Source organism: Vicugna pacos, chromosome 9 (assembly GCF_048564905.1).
Source record: "Vicugna pacos chromosome 9, VicPac4, whole genome shotgun sequence".
In the NCBI taxonomy this organism is placed as follows: Eukaryota; Metazoa; Chordata; class Mammalia; order Artiodactyla; family Camelidae; genus Vicugna; species Vicugna pacos.
In genome coordinates this window covers 711,760-739,629 of record NC_132995.1, presented here as the reverse complement: position 1 = coordinate 739,629, position 27,870 = coordinate 711,760, and the positions used below count along the sequence as shown (strand labels likewise).

Below are 27,870 nucleotides of genomic sequence, written 5' to 3'. Positions count from 1 at the left end.
TCACATCCTTTCCATCCTTTCAATCGTTAGTTCTTTTTATTGCAGGGTGGGAGGTAATTAGGCTTTTTTTTTTTTTTGATAGAGGTTCTAGGGGTTGAAGCCAGGACCTCATGCATGCTGGGCAGGGGCTCTACCACTGAGCTACACCCTCCCCCCCATCAATCATTAATTCTTTTTTTTTTTTCCTGGCTTAAAATACTTTTTTTTTTATTGCCCAGGATATTTTTTTCGGGTGTCTTATTTTTTTTCCATTTGTTTTATTTTCTTTTGTTTTGAATAACTATAAATTCAAGCTTAGGGAAGCTTGCCTTTGTCTTGAAAAACTAAAAAGCATAGCTTTTGTATCATTTGCTAACCTGATCTGGTTTTAAGAGAGAGATGGGAATTATCCTGCAAGAATTAAATTTATCCCACGAATGATGCAGGTCTAGATCTGTTGGTACTAAAAGGAGAGAACAGCATTGCTGACAAAATTATCATCTGCTGGTGGCATTTGCGGAAAAGAAGCCCTTGCAAATTTCTAAACAACAGTAAACTCTGTGAGGAAATTCTAAAGTGTTTTATGGGCCAAAAAGGGAATGACGTTAGTAAAATACCCCAAAAGAGTTTGAATACTGGATTTGAGAGTTACTGGAACTTGGATATGTAAAAATAGGGAGGTAGGTTGGGTCATGCTTACAATGGTCTCAAGTTCAAATAAACTCCTGTGACAAGACACCACTTCACAAGTCACACACTTTCCCACGGCTCTTCTTTCCCTCAGCAGGTGCTGGCAGGTGTGCTTGCTCATTTTCCAGCGTCGATACCTAGCTCCAAAGCCGAAACACGGGAGAGGAGGAGAGACGGAGTGAGCACCTTGAGAAACTCTGCAGAGAAAACAGCCCCTTTCTCCATGGCGCCACTTTTCCTCATGCTTAGAGAGACAGAGTGCCTCGGGTGCCTGAAGTGGAGCTCCTTGGGCGGGGTGTTTTCAGGTCTACTGGGCCCGCTGGACACCCAGTCCACACTTTTATTCAGAGCATCTACTTCTTCCTCTCCTGCTGCAGCTTCTCCTCCTCACTCGGCGCTCTGGTCCCCGCTGGTGTGTATTTCCACCTCAAACATGATCTGCCCCTCTTCTTGTGGGGAAGGGCTGTCACAGTGAGAACTGCCTCTTGAACTGCTCTGTCCAAATCCATGCTGTGCATCCTGTTCTCCATGTCTCCACTGTGGACAGAGGAGCAGGAGGGTACGTGTTCTAGCCCCCCATTTTCCCCAGTGCCATTATCATTGCCATTACCACTGTTCCTGGGGAGCCCCACCAGGAGCTGTGGAGGATGGCTGGCGGGGCAGAGGCTCTTCACCTTCCTCACGGTTGTGGGGGGCGGGGGCTGCTCTGCTGGATGAGACGACGTTGCCGGGCGGCTGGAAGAGCTGCGGCCCGAGCAGGCCTGTCTCCGGTTCTCGGGCAGCAACAAAACAAGCTGAGTCCCCCACCAATCATTAATTCTCGAGCCAGGCTTCTGTGCTTGGAGGGTGCCTGGGAGACTACAGCTCTTCTATGAAGAAGAGGCAGGCAGAGGAATATTTATATATATATATATACTTTTTTCTGATTCTTTCCCATTATAAGTTATTACAAGATATTGAATATAGTTCCCTGTGCTATACAGTAGGTCCTTATTGTTTATCTGTTTTATGCCTAGTAATGTGTATATGTTAATCCCAAACTCCTAATTAATACCCGCTTCCTGCTTTCCCCTTTGGTATCCATAGGTTTGTTTTCTATGTCTGTGAGTCTGTTTCTGTTTTGTAAATAAGTTCATTTGTGTCATTTTTCAGATTCCACCTATAAGTGATATCATATATTTGTCTTTCTCTGTTTGACTTCCTTCACTTAGTATGATAATCTCAAGGCCCATACATGTTGCTCCAAATTGGCATTATTCCATTCATTTTTATGGCTGAGTAATATTCCATGTATATTTATACCATATTTTCTTTATCCATTCATCTGTTGAAGGACATATAGGTTGCTTTCGTGTCTTGCTATTGTAAATAGTGCTGCTATGAACATTGGAGTGCGTGTATCTTTTCCAGTTAGAGTCTTCTCCAGATATATGCCCAGGAGTGGATTTGCAAGATCATATGGTAACTATTTTCACCTTTTAAGAAAATGTTTATTTTTCAAAGGTCTCACATGTTTATTACCAAGCCAGAGCAATAGTGGAGAAACACTGACACAAAGAGAAAAATCATGTCCCCAAAGACGTCCGGCCATTCAGACAGCAGCACTGTTTTCAGAGTGCCATGGTAAGATGCAAGTGACCTTGTGTGCCACCTCCTGTGCGGCTCCTTACAGACCCAGCTTGGTTCTTCTCCAATGTCTTCTCTTGGAGTTGTACCTGATTTTATTACCAGTCTTCATTCGAATCCTTTGGGGAATGGGACCATTCTGCTTCTGTTCTTAGCCAGAAACCCCTTGATCCTGAAAGTCTTGTGAGAAGACTCGATGCAGCCTGCAGCATTGGCCCAGCTCACAGACACCTCCAGTCTTAAAGCCACCCTGGAGCCAGTGGTGACGGATAGACTTACCACGATGAGGACCTATTTTCATCTTTTAAAGGACCCTCCATACTGTCCTCCATAGTGGCTGCACCAATTTACATTCCCACCAACAGTGTAGGAGACTTCCTTTATCTCCATACCCTTTCTAGTATTTATTATTTGTAGACTTTCTAATGGTGGCCATTCTGACTGGTGTGAGGTGATATCTTACCGTTTTGATTTGCATTTCTCTAACAATTAGTGATGCTGAGCATCTTTTCATGTGCCTGTTGACCATCTGGATGTCTTCTTTGGAGAAATGTCTACTTAGGTTTTCTGCCCATTTTGATATTAAGCTGTATGAGCTGTTAATACATTTTGGAAGTTAATCCCTTGTCAGTAGCATTGTTTCCAAATATCTTCTCCCAGCCCATAAGTTGTCTTTTGGGTTTTTTTTGTTTTGTTTTGTTTTTTGGGGGGTGGTAATTAGGTATTTTTAGAGGAGGTACTGGGGTTTGTACCCAGGACCTCCTGCATGCTAAGCAGGCACTCTACCACTTGAGCTACACTCTCCCCCCTTGTCTTTTGGTTTTGTTTATGGTTTCCTTTGAAGCGCAAAAGCTTTTAAGTTTAATTAAGTCCCATTTGTTTATTTTTGTTTTTATTTCCATTACTCTAGGAGATGGAGCACCCCCCCAAACTGCTATAATTTATGTCAAAGAGTGTTCTGCCTATGTTTTCGTCTAAGAGTTTTATAGTATCTGGTCTCACATTTAAGTCTTTAATCCGTTTTTACTTTATTTTCACATGTGGTGTTAGAGAACGTTCTAGTTTTATTCTTTCACACGCAGCTCTCCAGTCTTCCCAGCACCACTTACTGAAGAGACCGCCTTTGCTCTATTATAGATCCTTGCTTCCTCTGTTATAGGTGGTTAATTGACCATAGTTGTGTGGGTTTATTTCCGGGCTCTCTGTCCTGTTCCATTGATCTATGTGTCTGTTTTTGTGCCAGATTGCTTTGGTTCCTGTAACCTTGTAATATAGTCTGAAGTCAGGGAGCATGATTCCTTCAGCTCTGTTCTTCTTTCTCCAGATTGTTTTGGCTATTTGGGGTCTTTTGTGTTTCCATACAAATTACAAATTTTTGTTCTAGTTCTGTGAAAAATGCCATTGGTAATTTGACAGGGATAGCATTGAAGCTGTAGATTGCCTTGGGTAATATGTTCATTTTAACAATATTGATTCTTCCAATCCAAGAGCACAGTATATCTTTCCATCTGTTTGTATCACTTTCAATTTCTTTGATCAGTGTCTTATAATTTTTGGAGTACAGTGCTTTGGCATCCTCAGGCAGGTTTATTCCTAGGTATTTTATTCTTTTTGATGCAATGGTAAATGGGGTAGTTTCCTTAATTTTTTTCTTTCTGATATTTTGTTGTTAGTATATAGAAATGCAGTGGATTTCTGTATATTAATTTTGTATCCAGCAGCTTTACTGAAATCATTGATGAGCTCTATTAGGTTTCTGGTGGCATCTTTAGAATTTTCTATGCACAGTATCATGTCATCTGCAAACAGTGACCGTTTTACTTCTTCCTTTCCAATTTGGATTTCTTCTATTTCTTTTTCTTCTCTTACTGCTGTGGCTAGGACTTCCAAAACTATGTTGAATAAAAGTGATGAGCATGGGCATCCTTGTCTTGTTCCTGATCTTAGAGGGAATGCTTTCAGGTTTTCACCATTGAGTATGATGTTGGCTGTGGGTTTGTCATGTATGGCCTTTATTATGTTGAGGTATGTTCCCTCTATGCCCACTTGCTGAAGAGTTTTTATCATAAATGGATGTTGAATTTTATTAAAAGCTTTTCCTGCATCTACTGAGATGATCATATTGTTTTTATTCTTCTATCTGTTAATATAGGCTATCACATTGCTTGATTTTCAGATATTGAAAAATTCTTGCATCCCACTTGATCATGGTGTTTGATCCTTTTAATGTACTGTTGGAGTCAGTTTGCTGGTATTTTGTTAGGATTTTTTTGTTGGTGGTCCATTTTTTTTTCCCAACTTCAGCTAAAAAAAAAATTGTACAGATTTAGACAGAACACTTGCTAAACACAAGGAAGGTAAGTACATGTTTCTGCAGAATACACAGCAAAGGGATGGGTGTTTCTTGAACATGTATCAGAATCACTTGGGAGCTTGTTAAAGCACAAATTCTTTGGCCTGATCTACAGAGTGCCTGATTCGATTCTGGGTTCACGATTGAGAATGTGTATTTATAATGAATTCCCTAGTGACACTGATGGTGAAGGTCCAGGGATCAAAATATGAACCAGGGTTCTAGGAAAGGTGAGGCTGCCTGGTTCTAGGCATCAGTTCACCATAGTGGAAATTTTCAAGCTCTGAGAGGCAGTCAAAATTTATTACTCACATCCCTTGAGTGTCTCTGCCATGAACAAAGCAAAGGAATGGCTAACAGGGCTGGTGTCCCAGGCTCTCCACTGCTGAGACCTGTGAAGCCTCCACCCACTGAACAACCTAGTCACCTTCTTCTTTGGCCTGAAACTTATTGCAAAATTACCCACAGGGCTCATCCCTTACCTCCATTTCAAGCCTTTTTGCAATGGCCCCCTTATTAAGGAGGCCTCCCTTTCTGCGCTGTGTAACATTGTATTTCATACCATAGTTCTCAGGACACTTACCTTGCGTTCTTTTTCCAGTTTGTCTGCCACATTCTAACATACTATATAATTATCTATTCTTTTTTTTTCTGGTCTTTCTTCCTTGAATACAATTTAAGTCCCATGAATTCAGGGGTCTTTGTCTCTCTTATGACCCAATGTCTCCCATTAAGCACCTAAAACCAAACATTTGCTCATTGATCATTAGTGAGACCAGGCAATAAATATAAGATCACAGCTTCCCTGTATATCTTTACAATTCTGGCTACTCTAAATGTCTCCTTTAACTCTCCTTCTGGTATTGCTCAAAATTTTCAGGAATGAAGAATAATCACATTTGGAGGCAAAACCTTCAGAGTGACCATTCTAGTCATGCGTTCAGCTTAATTCTGTCTTCTCAGCTATCATTGCTAAAATTCCTCTGAGGTCTGACCTTTTTTCACCTTCCAGTGATGTTTCACCAGAACTATTTCTGCTACCACATTTGAATCACCACTTAGACATTATTAATAGCTCTGTACAATTTGCATTTTGTAAATATTTTCTGAGATAATATCAGTTATTCATGCAGACCCTCCCTGCATTGAAAAAGAAATGATAATCACTTACTGGCAATGAAATCACACATTTAACAGGCTCCCAATATCTTCAGGATAAGAGCACCCTTTGCATATATGCTCCAACTATGAACAATGCAGCCATTGTAAAGCATCAAAATAGCATGTTTCTCATTGTCCTCTTTTTTTTTTTATTGTCCTCTTTTTGAGATTGATGTTAGATTCCTAAAAGGAACTGAATGTATGTTAGGATATCAAGTAAGAGATATTAAATGGATAAAAGTGTTGCTCAATGAATTGGACAGAATAATTGACTCTACAGACAGGGGAGATGTTTTCTTTGGGAACTACAGACTGATCTTTTAAAGAAAAATTATTCAGACACTTGTAAAATGAGATTTATAGCCAAGGAGCAAGGGGGTGGGTTGTCAGTGGAAGAGTGTAGGGAAATTCTTCCTAAACTGACCTAACCAATTCTTGCAGAATGCAGGGCAGTGTGATCAGCTATCACCCATCTGATGGTGAAGGATGAGGAAATTTCATCAGATATCAGTGGCGGTCAGATATCAGTGGCAATCAGATATTGAGGATGGTAAATTCTTGCCAAACCAACTTAGCAGAATTCTTGCTCTTAAGGACAAGGCCCAAGAACTGGGCCTGATCGAAAAAACGCCTAGGGAATCCTGACTAAAGTTTAGGCAGATCTGTTAGATCTGTCTTTACACTCCTGATTCAGGGTGGCCCAACATCCTTCCTCCATCTTCCTTGGCTGAACACAATCTAGAGGGGGCGAGGGTATAGCTCAAGAGGTAGAACATGCACAAGGTCCTGGATTCAATCCCCAGTACCTCAAACAAAGAAATCAATAAACCTAATTACTTCCCTCCTCAAGAACAAAAACAAAAACAAAAACAAAAACAAAATCAAAAACCCCACAATCTGGAGTATTTTCTCTTTTCTCCCTGACCAAATATACATAGACTGGCAAACTGGCGTTATACTTTGGAGGGCATGCATTTGAACTGAAATAAGATACTGTTTATTCACTTCTGCTAACAGTGGACACCTTGTGTCTGAATGACTATAAAAACGATATGTTTATTTGGATTTGTAGCCTTTGGTGGCATCTGAAATAGTATGTTTAGCCTCTGGGAGCATGCTGAACTTCACCGAGTCTGAAATAATATGTCTCCAAACACTTGGGTGATCAGCTGCAGAGAGTACTTGGCAGCATATGATGAAGACTCCTTTAAACAGCAGACGAAGCTCACCTGGGTATGCCATTTCCCAACTTCTACTGGCGGAACTCGGCCTTGCTCTTCCTCCAGAAACCTGTTCACCCGCAGCCTGCGGAACTGCGGGGACTACATTATCCAGAATGCTCAGAACGAGCGGCAGCAGCGCCACCCAATGAGAGCTTAGCGCGAGGAGGTCATAAACGGTGAGGGCGGGGCTTCCGGCATCCTCCTCACGGCGGCCATGTTAGCTGCTCCTGGTTTTGTTCAACCGGTGTGAGAGGTTCGGGAGTTGTGGCTTCATTCTGAGGTGACCGAACCGAGAAGGTCAGAGAGGAGGCGCTGTCCCCGCCGCACAGAGGCGGGTCCGAGGTTTGGCGACGCCGCTCGGGGACCCCCGCGCCCGCGTCCCCCTCCTCTCCCGTCGCTCCCGCCCTCAGACCCCGATGGCGGCGGCCGCGCTGAGGGACCCGCCGCAGGTAAACGCGCGTCCTCCGGGCCCGCACCGCCCTCTCCCACCGGACACGAGAGCCCCGAGTGCGGGGCGCCTGCTCGCGTGTCTGCAGCCCGGGCCCCGGGGTCCAGGCCGGGGAGAGGCCCCCAGGCGGGGGGACGCCTGCTGAAGGGCGACCTGAGCACAGAAGTTGAGTAGCTACCCCGAGTCTCAGTCTTCAGGGCCAGGCGTGGGTATAGGACGCGGCGCCGAGGTCCCCGGGCGGCGTCGCCTGAGCCATCCAATCCCGCCGTAGATGCCTGCCTCTTCAGACGTGCCCTTTTCCGCATTCTCAGGGCTGCAGAAGCGCTTATGGAACCAACACAGCCAGGGGCGTGTTGGGAATGGGCTCATTCCCGCACTGCCCCGACCTCCGCCCACATGTTCCCTGAACTGTGGTTTCTTGTGGCTCTTACGTGCCGTACCCCCAGCTTGGGGTCGGAAACCCTGGAGAAACCGCAAGCCCAGGGTCCTGAGTCCATGCCAAGAGTTACATGAACGTGTTCTGTTTCTGGCAGCCTGTGTAAACAGTTGTGGAAGGTTATCCCAGAAACTGGTAGCAGGCTGTGCACATCTTGAGGTGAAACTGAGCTGGGAGTTTGCAGGAAAGGACAAGTTCCCTTTCCTTTCAGGTGGGAACAAAGATCAGGGAACAGGAATCAGGATTGGAATGACAAGTTGCGTGTCTATTCCGGTGGTGACGAGAGGTTTGGATCAGAGGAGGGAGGCTGGAGCACCAAGATCTTAATTGTCTCCATCTGATAACTGTATAAAGTATAGACTGTGGGTTTGAGGGAGAGGAGCCTCCAGGGTGGAGGCTACTGCCGTAATCCTGGTGAGGGTCAGTGGGCCAGAGTCTTGATTGTGGAGATGTGATTGGATTCTGGATGTATGTTTTAAAAAGTGACAACTGTTTTCTAATGTGGACCACGAGGGAGTGAAACAGGATTCGGGGATGTTCCTAAGATGTTTTTTCTTAGCAGCTGTGGGAATGGAAGCTCTGTAACCTGAGGTGAGGAAGTTGGTAGTAGCAGTAATATTCCCCAGAGGTATCAGGAGCTTCTGAGATGTTTCCAAGACCATTAAGTGGAGACATTAAGTGAGCAGCAAAATACACAGGTCTGGAAATCTGGGGTGTGGGACACTGAGGTGGTGGTGACCGTAGGCATGTGGCTGTGGGATCCAGTCTCAAGGATGATGCATCCTTGGAGAGGGCGTATGCTTGATGACCCCAGGGCCCTGGTACTGAGGCTTATGTGACCTTGGCCACACCAGCCAAATAGCCTACCATGAGCCTGTGGATCTCTCTTTGCCAGGTCCACAACGTAGCTGTTTACTTGTCCACCTGCCTTTTCCTGCTGTTGGTTGGCCCCAGTGATCGGTGGGGCCATTTGACGACAGTGGCACCTATGGTGCCAGGGCCTCGTTTCTCCTCTAAGTTGGACAGTTTGGGAGGAGGATGGGCATATGTCGGGGTTGGATTATTGTCCTTGAGAAGGGGCTGTTTATGGTTTCGTCTTTCCCTGTCTTGCCAGGGCAGTGTGACCTTTGAGGATGTGGCTGTATATTTCTCCTGGGAGGAATGGGATCTCCTTGATGAGGCTCAGAGATGCCTGTACCACAACGTGATGCTGGAGAACCTGGCACTTATAACCTCCTTGGGTAAGGCTCTCGGACCCACCCCTGTGCCCTGAGCTAGTCTTCTGCTGTCCTTCCCCTCAGGAGCAGTGTACCCTTGTACATCAGGCCTGGAGGCACTGCTTTCTCCCCGGTTTTGTGGGGAGGCGCTGTGGCTGGGTGCTGAGGCTAGCGCACTGCCCTCTCCTTCCTTCGGCAGGCCCACTGCTGGCTTCCCTGTGGACTTGCAGGGAGGGAACCGGGGGCAAGAGTCTGGTGTGAGCCTGCTGTGTAGCACCTTGCTTCACTTCTCCCTGAGCGAGTGCTTTCCTCTGGATTCAGGCCACCTGTGTGCTCCACGTTCTGCTTCCTTCCTCCAGCTGACGTTCCCTCATACCTGCCTGTGCCAGGAGCTGCTATCACTTACATAGTTAATACTTAAATGAACCACAGACTGATCTCGCAGTACCTCCTTGTGAAGTTCTCTGTGTAATATCTAGTTTTCCGTCCTGTGCTGAGTTGTGTGGGGACAGTGCTGGCTACTCATCTACTCATCTGTGTGTCATTCCCTTAGTTATTGTATCACCAAGGTGCCATGCATTTGATCACTGAGGAGGTGGCTCTCAGAGGTTCACAGTGTGTATACGAATCAAGCAAGATGCCTCAGAGGGAGTCTGGCCCTGCAGAGTAGCACACGGAGGAGGACTTGATGACAGTGCTGTGTTCACATCATGCTAGAGAACCTAGTATGCCAGTGTCCATACTTCATTTCTGTTTTCCTTCCCCTTTTTTGATACTTCACTGATTCATCATCTCTGTTGTCACTTCTACTCTTACTTACAACCTAGGGTTAACCTCATGTTTCTGGATTCCTCTCTCACCTGTTCTCACTCCATCTGCAGTGCTGTCCACATTGGCCCCTGTGTGTTGCATCATGAGGTGTGCACACATCCTTAAACAGTCTTTGAATACTAGCTGCCCTGGTATCGTTGTGTTTTCTTGGATCTTGACACAACCCTTCTATACAGCATTCGTGTGTCACCAGCAGACAAGTTCCTCTTGAAAGCTGTTTACAGAGGAATGAATTGCAGACCCCATCTCTTCTCTTTGTAGCCGCCACATGGTTGTGTCCTTCACCTCATGAGGCCTCTTCCAGTCTGATCTTTATAACTCAGTATTGCTAAGCATGCCATCCTCAACCACAACCAACTCCTTGGTCCTACAAACAATCCCATGGGCAGGTTCCTCAGTTACTACATATACTTGTGTAGTAGCTGCTCCCCTCCCACCAACGTCACTGTGCACTTGACCAGCATTACTTGCTTTCAGGTTGGCATGGAGCAGAGGATGAAGAGGCATCTTTTGAACAGATCATTTCTATACAAGGAATGTCACAGGTCAAGGATTCCCATTCAGCTGTGTCCCCCCAGAAGGCCCATCCTTGTGAGATATGTGGCCTGGACTTGAGAGACAGTGTGCACTTGACTGAGCACCAGAGAACACACTGTGGGCAGAAATTGTACAATGTTGATCCATCGGGGAAACAACTGTATTTCAGTGCAGAACTTCAGCATCAGAAGCAGCACGCTGGGGAGAAATGCTTCAGAAGCAACATGGACAGAACCTCTTTTGGGAAAGACTGCAGATTTTTTGTGTTGGGGAAGTCTTTTCCCTGTGGTGAGGCCACACACACTAGGGAGAAGTCAAACAGGAGAAATGCACGTGGGGCAGCCTTTCATAGGGGAAAAACTCATTACAACTCTGGAGAATGCACAAAGGACTTCGGTTGCAAACATGTACTTGTTCAGCACCAAAGAGTCATCACTAGAGAAAAATGCTACATGTGTAGTGAATGTGGTAAATCTTTTAGCAAAAGCTATAGCCTCAATGACCACTGGAGAGTTCATACTGGGGAAAAGCCCTATGAGTGTGGGGAATGTGGGAAATCCTTTAGGCAGAGCTCTAGCCTCATTCAACACCGGAGAGTTCACACTGGAGTAAGGCCTCATGAGTGTGATGAATGTGGAAAATTATTTAGTAACAAATCTAACCTCATTAAACATCGGAGAATTCATACTGGAGAGAGGCCTTATGAGTGTAGTGAATGTGGGAAGTCCTTTAGTGAAAGCTCTGCCCTCCTTCAGCATCGGAGTGTTCACACCGGAGAAAGGCCTTACGAGTGCAGTGAGTGTGGGAAATTCTTTACATACCACTCGAGTCTCATAAAACACCAGAGAGTTCATTCTGGATCAAGGCCCTATGAGTGCAGTGAGTGTGGAAAATCCTTTACTCAGAACTCTAGCCTCATTGAACACCATAGAGTTCATAGTGGAGAAAGGCCTTATAAGTGCAGTGAATGTGGGAAATCTTTTAGCCAGAGCTCTGCACTTCTGCAACATCGGAGAGTTCACACTGGAGAAAGGCCTTATGAGTGCAGTGAATGTGGGAAATTCTTCACTTACAGCTCCAGTCTCTTAAAACACCAGAGAGTTCACACTGGATCAAGGCCTTACGAGTGTAGTGAATGTGGGAAATCCTTTACTCAGAACTCCAGCCTCATTAAACACAGGAGAATTCACACGGGAGAAAGGCCTTATGAGTGCAGTGAATGTGGGAAGTCTTTTAGCCATAGCTCCAGCCTCATTAAACACCGAAGAGTTCATACTGGTTAAAGGCCTTATGAGCACAGTGAATTTGGGAAATTGTTTACCCATAGGTCCAGTTTTAATGTTCACACTGGTGAAAGGCTTTATGAATACTTGAATGTGGGAAATTATTTACCTAAAACTCCAGGCTTCTAAAACACTATAACATCACATTGGATGAGGGCCTTATGAATATGGCAAATATGGAAAATCATTTAGCTAAAGTCTTGCCTCGTTATACTCCAGAGAATTCACAGTGGAGAAAGGCCTTATGAGTTCAGTGAATGAAAGAAAGCCTTCAGCTGAAGGTCTTACACCTCATTGGATACCACCAATTTCAAGTGGGAGAACTAACTTCAGTGTGCAGGTACATACAACTTAAGTGTAACAACAATGGAGAAGATCCTTTATGAAGATGCTGTTTGCCTGTATTGAACCTCAGCCAAACATCCACATGAATTCCAGGTATGTGGGAGCTGCACTGTACTTTTTAACCTACCCAGGGCCCTTGCCAGATTCATGTCACTGACAGTTCTACAGCAGGAGTCATTTCCCCTCTAACCACCTGACAGATGCCCATAGTGTGTAACAGCCACCCATCCCAGTGTGTTCGGGAAAGGAAACCCTGGTGCTCTCCCGCTTGCAGGATGATTCATGAGTAGATTGAGCACCTAGTCTTTCCCCCTTTTTCCCCCTTTCACCAGTTAAAGCATGGGCCTTCCCCAGTTTTGGCCTGAAGGAGTCTGTTTGTGATTTGAAAAGGTGGTCTACATTTTTCAGGAATATTATTGGTCTCCTGAGACTCGGGATTTTCCAGCCTCCAAGTCACCAGCCTGAGGAGCAGTCTGCCACCCGTTGCTCCTGTTTGTATAGTAATGAAGGTCTTGTTTAAGCTACCATTAATCTTAGGGGTTCTATTCACTGTAGGGGGTGGTTTGAGGTTCACAGAGTTTCTAACATGAAGGGATGAACAGCTCTGGTCAGGATCCCAAACCCTGTGTGCCTCAGAGTGGACAGTATGATGGCAGAATATGCCTCTCCAGCTTTGGCCTACGTTACATTGCTGCTCAGAGCCTTCCAGGAGAGACTGCAAGCCTTTGTGGTCCTAATTTATAGCTTGGACGCTGTGACATCTTGTAGGTTCAGAGTTCACGCTGAGGAGGGGGCCGTTGTTGGTTGTTCTGACAACCTTCAGTGCCTTTAAGAGTAGCATAAACTTGTTCTCTTGTTCACAGGCGACACTGCATCGTGCTCAGCACTGATGAGGGAAGCCTGTTCCCTGGTCCTACAGCGGAGCCATGTGCCCAGATGTCCTGAATTCTGTAGGGTAACATCACAGATTTTAAGATTTGAGGGGGCAGGGGAATAACTTACAGAAACACTGGATTCATAGAGAGTGGAGGATACGACATTCCGGTTAGAATGTGCCTCTTTTGAAATGTCGTTCACAGTGGTTAGTCCCTGCGGCTGTGAAGGATGAGCAGGTACAGAAATTCTCAGGACTTCCAGGATTGTGCATTTTGTGTAGCTGAGAGTCTTGTCAGAGAAAATAATCTAAAGGTTTTGTGGATTCCTGTGGCTTCTCTGGGCTGTTTCCCTAAGGCCTTTGCTGTGCACACAGGGAAACAAGGACAGAGAGAACGGAGCTCCTTAGTCCAACGATGTTGTCTCTGTGACCCATCTGGCATTCCTGTTGAATGAACGTTTTCCACTTTGTTTCCACTTCACAAATTGCTCATGTATTTTGGTTGCCACTGAGGCAAATGCCAAACTTACCCATTGAGTCAGTATGGTTGCCAAACCTGATTTTCTAGAGTAGGAAATCTAAACTGAATTTGAACCATATTTGTAAAGTTTTAATAAGGTATAAGTTACATGCAGTAAACTGTCTATATTTAAACTATGCAATTTGATAATTTTTGACATTTATACAAGTCCATGAAACCATCAAACAATTATGACAGTAAATATTTCCATCACCTCCATATTTATCTGTGTCCTTTAATGATCTCTCTGTTCTCCAGGCCACCATTGATTTGCTTCTCGTTACAGTGGATTAGTTTGAATTTCTCGAATTTTGTATGACTGAACTCATAAAGCGTTTAGTCTTTTTTTCCCTTGGGTGTCCTTGTGTGACATACTTATTTTGAAATTCATCAGTGGTGCTTAAGTGAGTAATTCATCCTTTTATTATTTCATCATTGAGAAGTATGTTGCTATCCCACGATTGATTTGTTCATCTGTTTATGGGTATTTTCCATACCCATACATGTTTCCAGTTGTGCTATTGCAAATAAAAGCGTCACAGAAATTGGATACAGTTGTTCATATTGTCATGTTTCCTTTCTCTGGTGTTAATACCTCAAAATGCCGTACCTGAGTCAGACTGTAGTTGAACATACAACTTTTTATGAAACACCAAATTGTCATCTAAAATGACTGTTCCCAAGGGGAGGGTGTAGCTCAGTCGTAGAGCATGTGCTTAGCACGCATGAGGTCCTGGGTTCAGTCCCCAGTGCTTCCATTAAAAAACGATTGTTCCATTTTGTATTCCTACCAGCAGTGTGTGAGAGTTCCAGTTGTCCCATATCATTGCTAATAGTGGATATGGTTAGCTTTTAAAGTCTTGACTGTTTCAGTAAGTGTATAGAATTATGTTACTGTGGTTTTAATTGCATTTCCCTGATTTTGTTGTTGTTGTTGTGTTGGAGGGGAGGTGATTAGGTTTATTTATTCATTTTTAGAGGAGGTACTGGGGGCTGAACCCAGGACCTTGTGCGTGCTAAGCATGGGCTCTACCACTGGATCTACCCCCTCCACCCTACCCTGATGTTTCATAATGTGGAGCATAGCTGGTGTACAGGGAATATGGAAGAAGGGTGAGCATGTTAAAGAGTGTGAAAGACTCAGCAAGCCAAATCTAGATTGTGGCAAATTCTAATGGATAAATGGCTTAGCAACTTAATCAAGTGAATAATATGAATTTAAAAATAGTAAGTGGTACAGAGAGGCTAAAAACTTGTATGACACACCTTATTATCACCTAAGGTAAATTTGCATCCAGATTGCAATCAGTTTGCATTAAATCATGAATACAGCTGACAAAGTTCAGCACTTATAACAGTTTACCATAATTTTAAATATTTTGATTTTATGCAGTAGGGTTATTGGAGTTATATAAGGGCCTTTACATTTTAGAAACATATCCTGAAGGGGTTATGCATAAAATGACATGATGTCTGCAGTTATAAATAAACCACTATGTGCATGGGAGTTGATAAAATAAGAACAACCAAAAAATGACAAATAATAACAGAACAATTACTTCCTACTAGTCTTTTCAGTTTTTGGATATATTTGAAAATAGCCATTACAAAGGGTGGGGTATGTGCTATTTCATTAGAGTAGTTTCGTATGTTGAGAAGGATAAATTTAAAAGGGCAGGAGGAAACTTTGAGCTTTAATACTCTAAGCGTGTAAACATCAGACTGTATTTTAAATGCAAGCAGTTTAAGTCAATCATGCCTGAACCAGACTGTTTAAAAAGCAAATATTCAAAACTTGTCACTTCTTAATCTTTTTTATTTTCATTTCAATAGATCTTATTTTGTGTGTGTGTGTGGCCATATTCCATTGTATTTGATCTGATACATAAAATCCTACATAGGTTTCAAGGGTCCTTTGTAGCTTTAAAGTAGAAAGAAACAATGTTAACCATAGAAAGTTGAAATAGGAAAAAGCCTTGCGTGGCATGAGGCCCATTTTCCTTCTTTCATAAATAAGTAAGTTAGGACCCAGGAAGGGGAAATGAGTGACTTGCACAGCTAATTAGTAGCAGGATTGGAAGTAAACCTAGGCTTAGTAACCCCTTGGTCCAATGTTTTGTTTCATATTTACATTTTATTTTTTTTACTTAAAGACAAAAAATTTTTCTAATTTCACAACTATGCGTATCACCTTGCCCTTTTGGCGTGTGTGTGTGTATTTTAAGAGTTATTTAGTGCTTTTTGGAGGCAGGGAGGTAGTTAGGTCTATTTAATTCTTTATTTTTAGAGGCAGTACTGGGAATTGAACCCAGGACCTTGTGCATGCTAAGCATGCGCTCTGCCACTTGAGCTGCACCCTCCTCCCTTAGGTTGTCTCTTTCACTTAGTAACATGCACTTAAGGCTCCTCCATGTCTTTGCATGGCTTGATAGTGCATTCCTTTTTACAACTGAATGATTTTCATTATCTGGATATACCACCATTTATCCGTGTACCTACTGAAGGAGCCATCTTGCTTGCTTCCAAGTTCTGGCAATTATGAATAAAGCTACTATGAACAGTTCTATTCTGGTTTTCATATGAACAGAAGTTTTCAACTCCTTTGTGTAAATACCAAGGAGCACGGTTGCTGGTACGAGTCTGTTTGTTTTCTGAGAAACTGCTAGCATGTCTTCCATAGTGCATGTACTGTTCTCCCCAGCGATGAATGAGAGATCCTGTTATTTCACATCTTCATCAGCACTTGGTGTTTCAGTGTTCCAGATTTTGGATTCTAATAGATGTGTAGTGGTATCTCATTGTTGAAGATTTTTGCATCCGTGTTCATGACAGAGATTGATCTGAAATTTCCTTGTAATATCTTTTTTTAAATACCTTTATTATGGTAAACTACACATATTTCAGATGTACAATTAGATGAAGTTTGATAGATGAGTTAGGAATTACTCCATCTGCTTCTCTCCTCTAAAAGAGATTGTAGAGAACTGGTATAATTTCTTCCTTAAATGTTTACTAGAATACCCCAGTGAACCCATTTCAGTATGGTGTGTTCTGTTTTGAAAGCTTATTACTGATTCAATTTCTTCTGTTGCTTTTTCTCTTTCTGTTATTCCTGTTATTCATCATTTATAGCTTTTGTAGTTGCCCCACAGTTCTTGAGTATTCCATTTTGTTTTTGAACTCCCCTCCCCCAGTTTTGGACATTTCTATTGAGATATCCTCAAGTCAGATTCTTTTGTTAGCTGTATCCAGTCTATGAATAAGTATATCGAAAGCATTCCTCCTTATTGTTACAGAATTTTTGGTCTCTAGCATTTCTTTTCTATTTTAGGATTTCCATCTCACTTTACATTGCATGTCTGTTATTTTATTAATTTAATTTAATTTAACTTAATTTAATTTAATTTTTAAAACAGAGGTACAGGGGAATGAACCCAAAACCTCACACATGCTAAGCATGCACTCTACCACTGAGCTATACCCTCCCACTGCATGTCTGTGTAAACAAACAAACAATAAATAAACACTAAAATTCTCCCTGCTCTTCCTTTTGAATTACAGCACCTACATCTACTGTCATTTACAATTTTTATCCACTCCAAGGGTATAAAATATTTCAAATTGCTGACCCCTGATTTTCCACACTGCTGTTGACCCTCTCCAACAGATCCAGGAACTCCCTTATTCTAAATCAAGGAGAGGATGCTTTGTTTTTGACTGTGGTTGAAAATATATATCACATAAAATTGATCATCTTGCTGTTTATAAGTAGCATTCACATCCTCTTTGTTGTGTTAACTCTGTTCAATCTTACGGTTTATTTATTTTTAGTTACTTGGGATTGAACCCAGAACTTCATGCATGTTAAGCATGTGCTTACCACTTGAGCTAACACCGTCCCCCAACTCTGTTCAATCTTTAAAACCGCTGTGGGACTTTGACTCACAATTTGCCCAATGAAATCACTCCTCTTCTCAAGGGTTCCATTTGTGATGTTCAGTCATGTTTGTCCATCTTTCTTCCTTTTTTAGGAGTGAGGAGGCAGTGTGTGACATCCAAAATTGGCCAGATGATAGCACTGTGAATTCAAAGTGACCCACACACCTGGTCAGCCATACGCCTCCCGAAAGTATTTGAGCTCATGTGCTGGTGGCCCCGGCATCCATGACTAACCTTCTCCAAGCTCTTCTCACTCCACTCGCCCTCTTTTCGCCTGATACCTTGCCTGATCATTCATGGAGGAATTAGAACCCAAACAGCAAGAGCCAAGTCATCTTCCCAACACACAAGAAAAGAACACGCACAACCTGCTCCTGTCTTACCCTTCAGCCTCCCCTGCCCTGTCGTGTCAGGAAAATGTGTCCATCTTTCTGCCAAAAGCCACACTTAGGGTAAAAGACGTAAGGGAAACCAGAATCTTGTGTTGAGCTACAGATGCTTTTAAAAAACAACAATAATGACCCCCCCGCCCCAAACAGCAGGTGTGAGAAGGGCACCCTGTCCCTTCCCTTTTTCCTCCCGGATGCAGGAGATATCGCTCCCCCCGCCCCCCCAGTGGAAGATGCCCTCCTTGTCCCAGGAGGAGTGTGACATTCTTACAGTCAAGGATGAGAAGCTGAGAACGAGAATTGTGTACAAACAGACCTTGTAAAAATAATTCTTGGCCTACTGCATAGCAAAGGGAACTATATTCAATATCTTGTGATAACCTGTAATGGAAAAGAATCTGAAAAAATATAAAACTGAATCATTTTGCTGTACACCTGAAACTAACACATTATAAGTCAACTACACTACAATTTAAAAAAAGAATTCTTAATCCTCCTTCAGTCTCCCCGTATAGTGTAGTTACTTTTCCAAGATCACCTCTCTTTGTTCAACCCAATATAAGTGTTTAGGTTTTGCCATTTCTTTGGGTCTTCATTTCCTCAGGATGGCTCCCATGTCGTGTAAAACTTATAGGAGATACATTTGTAGTCTGTCTAGTGTTCATTTTAATTCTCAGGCCCAGCCATAAACCCTAAGAGAGTGGAGGTGAGGTTTTGCCTCAGTGACATCTTCCTTTCCAGCATCTTCACGTGCTGCCTCCTTCGTTGGCCTGATTCTTTAGTGTGCTGACATGCTCTCAGCTACCATCTTAAGAAACCCTAGGAATATGGACACATGGTATCTTTCAAAACTGAACATACTCTCATCATATGATCCAGCAATCGTGCTCCTTGGTATTTATTGACCCAAATGAGTCAAACGTTTACATCCAGGCAGAAACATGCACGCAGACATTAACAGCAGCTTTTTCATAACTACCAGAACTTGGAGGCAACCAAGGTGTCATTCAGGAGGTGAATGGACACATAGATTGGGGAACATTCATGCAATGGAGTGCTGTTTGGTGCTTATAAGACATGAGTGAGCTATAGAATCAGGAGAAGACAGGAGGGGAACCTTCAATGCACATTACTCTCCGGAAGAGGGCAGTCTGAAAGCTTACACACCTATGGTCCCAACAATATGTGACATTCCAGAAAAGCAAAACTATGGAGAGGGTTAAAAGATCAGCGAGTTGCCAGGGGCTGTAAGGGTCGGGGGGAGTGGGTAGGGGGAGCACAGAGGACTTTTAAGCAGAGACTATTCTGAACAACACTGTAGTGGTGAGATACATCTGTCAACACCCTTAAAATGTGCAACATCAAGAGTGAACCGTAATGCATGTGGATTCAGCACACTGGTCTGGTTTGGAGGGTTGACAGGACAGTGGGGAAGGGTTTTCTCTCATTTGTGGGGGTTGGCAGTGGGGACCAGCAATGGCAGAGGAGGGACATACTGGAACTCTGTGATCTCCACTCAGGTTTGCTGAGAACACGAAACTGCCCTTAAAAACCCCAATACAGAGTCAAATTGTGAACACTTGTTTCTTCAGCATGTATCCTTCCAGTGTCTTCACCCAACATTCGCACTTTATTTCTCTACACTCTTGCATCTCCCATTGGATCGTGCCAATCACTGCTCTCTTGCCATGGACACGAATGACCTCTGTGGTGAACATCTAATGCTCACTTCCCATTTACCATCTTACTGGACATTCTAGCAGCTATAGGGAAGGAAAAAATTCTCCTCTGCCCTCTAGGGTCTCTGGCTGGGCCTCAGGTTGAAACTGACCCAGGACAGATTAACAGGAGATGAGCATACACATTTTATTAAATGTTTACAAGTACATGGGAGCCTTCACAAGAGACTGAAGACCCGAAGATGTGACAAGAACAGGAAGCTTTTACACATTTTGGACAACAATTAATACATTTGTGAAGAATTCACAAAGGGGTTTGGGCTGTGGGTAGTTCATAGTGAAGGAGTAACTAGGGAGGTAGGGACAGATTGAACAGTGTTTGTTGGTACATATTGCTAGTCCCCAACTCTCCCACCACCTTCTGCTTCTCAGAAGAATGACTGTCTTCCTCTTGGTACAGAAGGGACCCTTTCACATGGAGTTTTACCTCCTGCTCTCAGGAAGAAAAAGGAGGGTCAGAGCATCTTTCTTGCACTGGCTGTATGTTAAGTGCCTGAAATTTGAAATGTGCCAAAGGGTGGGTGACATTTTGGGTGACATATCCTGGTTCCTTTCAAAGTAGTAAGTGGCCCTCTCATCTTGATTTCTCGTGACTCTCTCATCTCCCATTCCTGACAACCAGAGGGTTTTCTTTTTATTACCACCTTTCCTGGTACTCCTCCAGCATAGGCGCCTCTGCATGGCTGTTAAAATTTGAAGTGCACCTGTTGCTTGACTCTGGGCCCTATGGAGTCTATTCCTGGTGATTTATTTTTTCCTAATGATTTAAATTTAAAAAACCCTCTGGGCCACCTAGTCCATTTCTAAGGCATTAATTATGAATTATGAACTCTGCTTATAAACTCCAAATTTCAGCTCCTTCCAGAATGAGATAAACAACCATATAGTTGGTTTTCTTTCCTTTTTGTTTTTTTTATTGAGGCACAGTCAGCTTACAATGTATTTCTGGTGTACAGCATAGTAGTTCAGTCATACATATACACACATATATTCCTTTTCATATTCTTTTCCATTATAAGTTACTCTAAAATAATACAGTTCCCTGTGCTATACAGTATAAACTTGTTCATCTATTTTATATATAGTAGTTAGTATCTGCAAATCTCAAACTTCCAATTTATCCCTCCCCACCCCTTCCCCCTAGTAACCATAAATTCGTTTTCTATGTCTGTGAGTCCAGCTGGTTTTCTGACTTGGGTGCCTCATACAAATGACATATTAAAAGTGGTTCAACCCTAAGATCTTGGTCGTCGTCTTCCTTGCCTTAGCCATGCCCCAGACTTCCCATCTGAATGGATTGTACCCCTGTTCACCTAGTGAGTCATTTCCAAGCTCCAGAAGCATTTCCTCATCCTGTATCTCCCCACGTCACAGACAAGCCATTGTCCAGTCCTGTCCATTCTTCCTTCATTATGTGTCTCCAAACCTATTTCCACAGTTACTCCTACCCCACCCCTGCCAAACATTTCTTTCACTATTCACTCCTTGAAAGAATCTCTGTTGTTTCCAGTTTGGGGCTGTGATGAACAGAGCTGCCAAGAACATTCAAATCCAGGATTTTGTGTGAACATAGTGCTGTCTGGCGGGAGGTGGGTGGGGCCTACCAAACCACCCTCAGATTTGATTCCTCACTCGCTAGAAGGACTCACAGGACTCCATAAAACTGACTTTCTGGAGGTCAAATTATACTGCATGGCCCAAGGCCCCACCATAAATCACATTGTTAGCTTCCACTATTCAAGGCCCCAACAAAACAAGAACACTCATGAGGCATTCCCAGGGCTTCGCAGGAGCCAGGCAAGGCCCAGCCTTTCTTTGAAATGTACAGGTCCTAAACACCCCAGACCTCCTGAGTCAATCATTTACAACACAATCCATTTTTATTTGGCTGCCTGGATAGATGCCTGGGGGTTGAGTTTCTGGATCATACGGTACTTGCACCTTTTGTTTGTTTGTTTTTATTTGTGTGTTTGGAAATGACTAGTGTTTTCCACAGTGGCTGTACCACTTTACATCACCACCAGTGATACAGGAATGCTGGGTTTCTCTACGACCTCATCAGCTTTTTAATACCATTCTGCATTGTGTTTAACGTGTTCTAACGGATGTGTCCAGATAACTCACTATGATTTTCATTTGCATCCCCAGGACGTGCCTCACATCTTTTCAGGTGCTTAGTTACCATCCAGTCATATCGCCTCCTCAGGTGAAATGCCTGCTCTACGTGTTTTGTCTATTTTGCATTTAGATTTTTCTTTCCCTTGGATTGAAAATGTTCTGTCAGTTTCCAGTGTACAGCATGCATGGTCTTAGAGGGCATTATGATAGGTGAGAGAAGTCAAAGACAAATACTCTAAGAGCTCACTTCCATGTGGTATCTGCAAAAATGCTATGACCTAGTGAGCATCCCAGAAAGGAAACAGACTCACAGATGAAGAGAAGGAACTAACGGTCACCAGTGAGGAGAGGGGAGGAGGAGGGGCCTGGTGGAGAACGAGGAGGGACAAACTATCGGGTGTAAAATCAGCTGCAAGAATGTATTGTACACCGTGGGGAATAGATCCAATGGTTGATAATCAAAGGAATATCACCTTTAAACATCGTGAGTCACTCTATTGTACGCCTGTAACATGCCCTGTTGTACATGAACTCTAGTTTGAAAAGTATGAATTTGTAAGAGAGAGGTCAGTAAATCAAGTGACAAACAGAATAAGAAAGTGAGGCGGGGCTGCGGCCCACCCCGCCCCACCCCGCCCGTCCTACTCCTTCCTGCCGGCCACCCAGGACAGGAGAGCAGGCAGCTCACGGGGTGGCCGGGCCGCACGCTCCCCGAGGAGGAGGGCGGGGAAGACGCAGACGCCGCTGCAGCCTCGGCAGCCTGCGCCGCGGCGGGCGTCCCGCGCGCCTGGGTCTCCGGAGAGCCCCGGAGCCGCGTTCGGGTTCTTTATAGAGGTCGTACTGTCGTGTTTGGGTCTTCTTCACGTATTCGTATCTGATGTGCGGTTTGCACACGCTTTCTCCCAGCCTCTGTCCCGAGTCCTTCATCCTCTTCAGAGGGTATTTCACAGAACCTAGGTTTTTTTAATTGAAGTACATAGTCAGTTACAATGTGTCCGTTTCTGTTGCACAGCATAATGTCCCAGTCATGCATATACATACATGTATTTCTTTTCGTATTCTTTTTATTAAAGTTCATTACAAGATATTGAATATAGTTCCTTATACTATACAGAAGAAATTTGTTTTTTAATCTTTTTTTATATATAGTGGTTAACATTTGCAAATCTCAAATACCCAAATTTATCCCTTCCCACCCTTTCCCTGATAACCATAACCATGTCTGCAAGTCTGTTTCTGTTTTGTACATGAGTTCATCAGTGGCCTCTTTTTAACTTTTCCTTTCTTTCTTTCTTTTTTTTCTTTTTAGATTCCATATATGAGTGGACTCATACAGTATTTTTCTTTCTCTTTCTGGCTTGCATCACTTAGAATGACGATCTCCAGGTCCATCCATGTTGCTGCAAATGGCATTATTTTATTCTTTTTTAATCACTGAGTAATATTCCACTCTGTGTGTGTGTGTGTGTGTGTGTGTGTGTGTGTGTACCACAATTTCTTTATCCAGTCCTCTGTCAGTAGACATTTAGGTTGTTTCCATGTCTTGGCTATTATAAATAGTGCTGCTGTGAACAATGGAGTGTATGTATCTTTTTGAATTGGAGTTTTTCTCTGGATATATGCCCAGGAGTGGGATTGCTGGATCATATGGTAAGTCTATTCTTAGTCTTTTAAGGAATCTCCATACTGTTTTCCATAATGGCTGCACCAAGCTACATTACCACCAGGAGTGTAGGAGAGTTCCCTTTTCTCCACAACCTCTCCAGCATTTATCTTTTGTGGACTTTTTAAGGATGGCCATTCAGGGAACCTACGTTTTTTATTTTGATGATTCCCAGTGTCTGCATTTCTTTTTATGGACCACACTTCTGGTGTCAAGTTTTAAAATCTCTTTGCCTGACCCTAGATCACCAATTTTCCTCTAAGAATCCTCTCCCCACCCCTGGCCCAGAATGTGTTCTGATGTTACATTTTACATTGAAGTGTATACGATCCATTTCAAATTCATGTTTATATGAGATATGAGGTTTAGGTGTTTAGGTTAAACATTTTTTGTTTGCTTTCTTATTTTAGTGTTTTGCTATGGATGTCTGATTGCCTTACGCCCATTTAATAGAGAAACCATCTTTCCTCTAGTGAATTGCTTTTGCACTTTTGCCAAAAATCAGTTGGGCTTGGGCAAATTTGTTTGAATCTCTCTTGTGTTTCGTTGAACAACGTATCTGCTAACATGTAGTCTCTATCAGCTCTATAAGTGAGCATTAAATTAGGGACAACTTTTCTGTCGGCTGTTGAAATTGTAGCAATTCTAGTTCCTTTGCCTGTCCACATCTTTTGGGGACAAATATATGTACTTTCATATATATATATATATATATATATATATATATATATATATATAATACACACACATATACATCAAAGTAAGTTTTGTACCTTTTTAAAAATTTTCATGAAACACTTCACCATTAACATTTACCTCATTTCAGGCACAATTATGCATGCATTCTCTCTTACTGTTGTGTTTTAGATGTGCTGGAAGTTTATTTAGTGAATGGCTATTAATCACCCCCAGTTTTTTATGGGTAAGTGATGCTGAAATGAATATTCTTATCATTTCACGTGCATTGGCACCAATGTTCCCCACATCCATTTTTTTTGTCTTTGAATTTAGTTGTGTTCTATGCAGAGATGGATTTTGTTTAAACTTTTATGTGGTTGAGTTTATAAGTTATTTCCTTTATAGCTTTGGGGCTTTGTTTTTATGCTTGAGAAAGACTTCTGCTCAAAATGATAGAATTAGAACACTCATCTCTTGTTCTGTGGGTACTTACATGGTTTCAGTTTTACAGTGGCGGCTGCAAATAAGCCCACCTGGGAACTCGGGGAACTCCCTCGTGGCTCTGGGTAGCCCAAGTGGCTTTCCTAGGATCCGAACCCGTCCAGAAGACGTTCGCGCCGGTCGTCTGGCGCCGCCTGGCGGCCACTTTTATAGCGTCTTCCCTCCGGAGCTCCGGAGTGCTTTGCAAAGGAAGGGATTCGGCCGCGGTACGCGAGGTAGAGTTCCGGGAGGCCGGCGGCACAGGCGGGATCTTCCTGGTCTTGCGGGATGGGCGCAAGTCGTGCTCTCGGCGGAGATTGGACCTACAGGTAAGTGGGGAGCGATGGGCGATGGGCTCCGGCCTCCGCGTGAGGGGCCTCCAGGGCAAGGCAAGCAGCCTCCGCGAGGAGACCGACCCCGGCTCGGCCTCCGTGGGGAGAGGGGAGGGTGTCCGCATCCAGAGGCCCGTTCTCTGGTGGTGAGAACCGGCCTGGCTCGGCGGGGAGGCCGGACCCCCAGGCCAGGACATCGCGCCATGGTCCCAACGGAAGGAGTGGAGCGGGCTACCCGGCGGTGGTCAGGCCCCGTGCTCTCGGTGCCGATGGGAAGGTGAGACTCCCAGGGTGTGGGGTGGGATACAGGGCTCGCTCCTAAAAGGATACTGGGCACCTTGGCTCAGATCGTCTAGAAGTTTGGTCTCCATGTCTGTAGATACGAATTCTCCGCGGACGTGCTGGTGGGGCTCTCCTGCCCTTAAAATTCGTCCGATTCTCAGCGGTGCTTTGGTGAAGACAGTGAACAGAATTCTCGTGAGTTGAGAGACTCAATGGTTAACCACACTTTGAACTCACTTGTGGATCCGGGGTCTTCCGAGGGCGACGACTGTCGGGGACCCTCTCCACAGGTTCCTGGCAGGGGGCGCCGTTACAGGGCGTCGTCGGCGTCTGTGCTTGTTAACAGCCCCCGGAGCAGCCATGAACCCCACGTGCGACTCAGTGATGATTCCGGGGCGGGGCCTCCCTATTATGAGCTTCCCTTGACAGGAAGTATTCAGTCACCATGACACTGGGTTAAAGTGTCAAGTCTCGTGTTTAAACTCTGAATTCGTGCAGTGGACTAGCGTCTTATCGGTGATACCGCGGACCTTGGCATTTGTTTTCTCAGAAATGAAGGTATGTATATGTATGTACACATGGAAGTATATTCTGGGGCGCGGACACGTAACAAGGGTGTTTCCTCCGCACCCTCAAAGTCTCATGCCCCTATGTTACCGATGAGGCTTTTGTTTGTTTACATAGTTTGCAGCCCAACCCAATCCACCACCACACTCCCCGCCCCGCTTCTGCGCTACTTGTTACCTAAGCCATTTTTCTCCCCCTTAGAAACCTTCGCCCTAGTAACTTTTATTAACTGTTTTCCTCGTTTTAGCTTTCTCATGCTTCTTACACTTAGAATGTGTGGCATACGCAGTAGCAGCAGGGATTTAAGTAGTAGCTGTGTTTAAAGCAAAAAAACAAAAAATAGTGCTCTACTGATGTTCATTTCGGCCACGGCCAGTTTCATGCTGGCTTTTTTTCCCTTATTCCTTTCAAGTTTGTACTACGAAACAAATTTTGAAGGCTGATAGGGAAGTTTGTTCAGCCAGGTTAATGGGGTTACTTCTTTCACCTCAGTGTATATACCCTTTAGTGACTCCTCGCTGACATATGCAGCTCCCGTGTGTTTTCCCCTAGTTGAGCCTGCCTGCTTAAATCAATTTGCTACCAAGTTTCCAGGACGTCTCAGAGCAAACATGTATTATAAACATAATACTTTCACAGTCGCCTCCTTAAGTACTATTCAAAGGCAGTCCGCTGGATGGATTAAACTTTGTCATCAATATACAGTGTTTCCTGCCAAAAGTGCTTTTAGTTTGTTGAAACTCTCCCTAGTTTCCCAAGCTTTACTTCCAATCCCATCACATTCATTGTAATTTCAATTTCACAGCTTTATTTTAAACTGATTTTGAATTGGGGATGTGAGGTTGAAGTTTTTATTAATCATTTGAACTTTCTTGAAAACGTTTTGTTTAAAATACTGTTAATGTAAGAATGAAATGGCCGTATGTATATACCAAAGAAAGTTTTCCGTAGTTACGTAGATTATACAGTACGAAAGTTTAATTTGCCCTGAAAATTACCTCAGTCTTGCAAGTCAGTTTAAATACTTCTCAGGGGCATAATTATTTTACAAAAATTTACAATAATTGTGCTGTATCTGAGACTTCATTCAAGTTTCACAATTCATGATTGCAATTACAGTAAGATGTTTGGATTTTAGTATTGCTTCCTTAATACTAAAGATTAAAAAAAAAGCACTGTGTTCAGCTCAAAGGAGAGGTTTTTTCACTCCTTTGAACTTGAACTGAACACAGTGCTGTAAATCCTGATAGATTCTATCCTTGAATGACTACCTTTGCACTACATTTACTTTTCAGCGGTTTAAACATCTGCAATAATAGTCTGAACGTCAAGTGACACAAAATGTGTATCACTCTGAATAATCCTACAGTACTGCTGCATGAAAGAAATAACATCCCAGCTAAGCAACACTGAGACACCTCTAGCTGAAATCCCTACATTAAGGAGTTTCTCCAACCACCTTATGCTAGCCTTCATATAAATTAAAGGGGTTGAAAGGGAAACTTACAGCAAAGAATAATACTCTTGTTCAGATTTGATGGAGAAATCAAAAGCCTCCTACATTTAAAGAAAAGCTAAGAGTTCTAAACTAAGAAAAGAGAATAGGAAGAAGGGAAAAAAGACCTACAAAAAAGATGCTTCGGTATACAGTTCCATATAAATGTTGGAACCGTTTGCTCTAGTTCTGTGAGTAGTGTATTCTTTGGATATGTAGATTGCTTTGGGCAGGCTATCTTGATTAATGTTGATTCTTCCACTCCATGTTTTCTGAGTATAAAAACCTCCTTGGTTAAGTTTATTTCTAGGTTTTTGATGCAATTTAAGTGAAAAATTGAAGGGGCTGCAAACGGCAAAATACTTTTTATGGTTGAGTCATACAGCCCATTGTATATGTAAGTATGGGTATCATCTTTATCCATTCATCTGTTGCTGTGCACTTATAATGCTATTAATAGTGGGTGTACCCTTTTGAATTAGTATTTTTAGGTTTTTTGAATATATGCTCTGGAGTGGCTGCACCAATTTACTACATTCCCACCAACAGTGTACCTACCCTTTTCTCTACATACTTTGCCAACATTTGTTATTTATATTCTTTTGGATGATGATGGCCAATATTCAGTCGCCCATCTCATCTCTTACAGTATCTTCTGAAGGGGA

At 43.3% G+C, this 27,870-nt stretch overlaps 1 protein-coding gene, 1 long non-coding RNA gene and 1 pseudogene across 2 annotated transcripts; 1 reads left to right on the top strand and 2 right to left on the bottom strand.

Annotated features, from left to right (window-relative positions):
• Window positions 1-288: 288 nt before the first annotated feature.
• LOC116279700 (BCL2/adenovirus E1B 19 kDa protein-interacting protein 3-like pseudogene) lies at window positions 289-2,685 on the bottom strand (annotated as a pseudogene).
• A 1,680-nt stretch (window positions 2,686-4,365) lies between these two features.
• On the bottom strand, window positions 4,366-7,126 carry LOC140698019 (uncharacterized). Its single transcript, XR_012075375.1, has 3 exons — window positions 7,039-7,126; window positions 5,820-5,992; window positions 4,366-4,599 (listed from the first exon to the last, which is right to left on the bottom strand). It is a non-coding gene; the product is annotated as an uncharacterized lncRNA (long non-coding RNA).
• Window positions 7,127-7,244: 118 nt separating this feature from the next.
• LOC102537879 (uncharacterized) lies at window positions 7,245-14,080 on the top strand. The gene is made up of 3 exons (XM_072966490.1): window positions 7,245-7,481; window positions 9,031-9,157; window positions 10,442-14,080. Exons 1-3 carry the CDS (start codon window positions 7,449-7,451, stop codon window positions 11,782-11,784), a joined length of 1,503 nt encoding a protein of 500 aa, XP_072822591.1. The 5' UTR covers window positions 7,245-7,448; the 3' UTR covers window positions 11,785-14,080.
• Window positions 14,081-27,870: the final 13,790 nt, after the last annotated feature.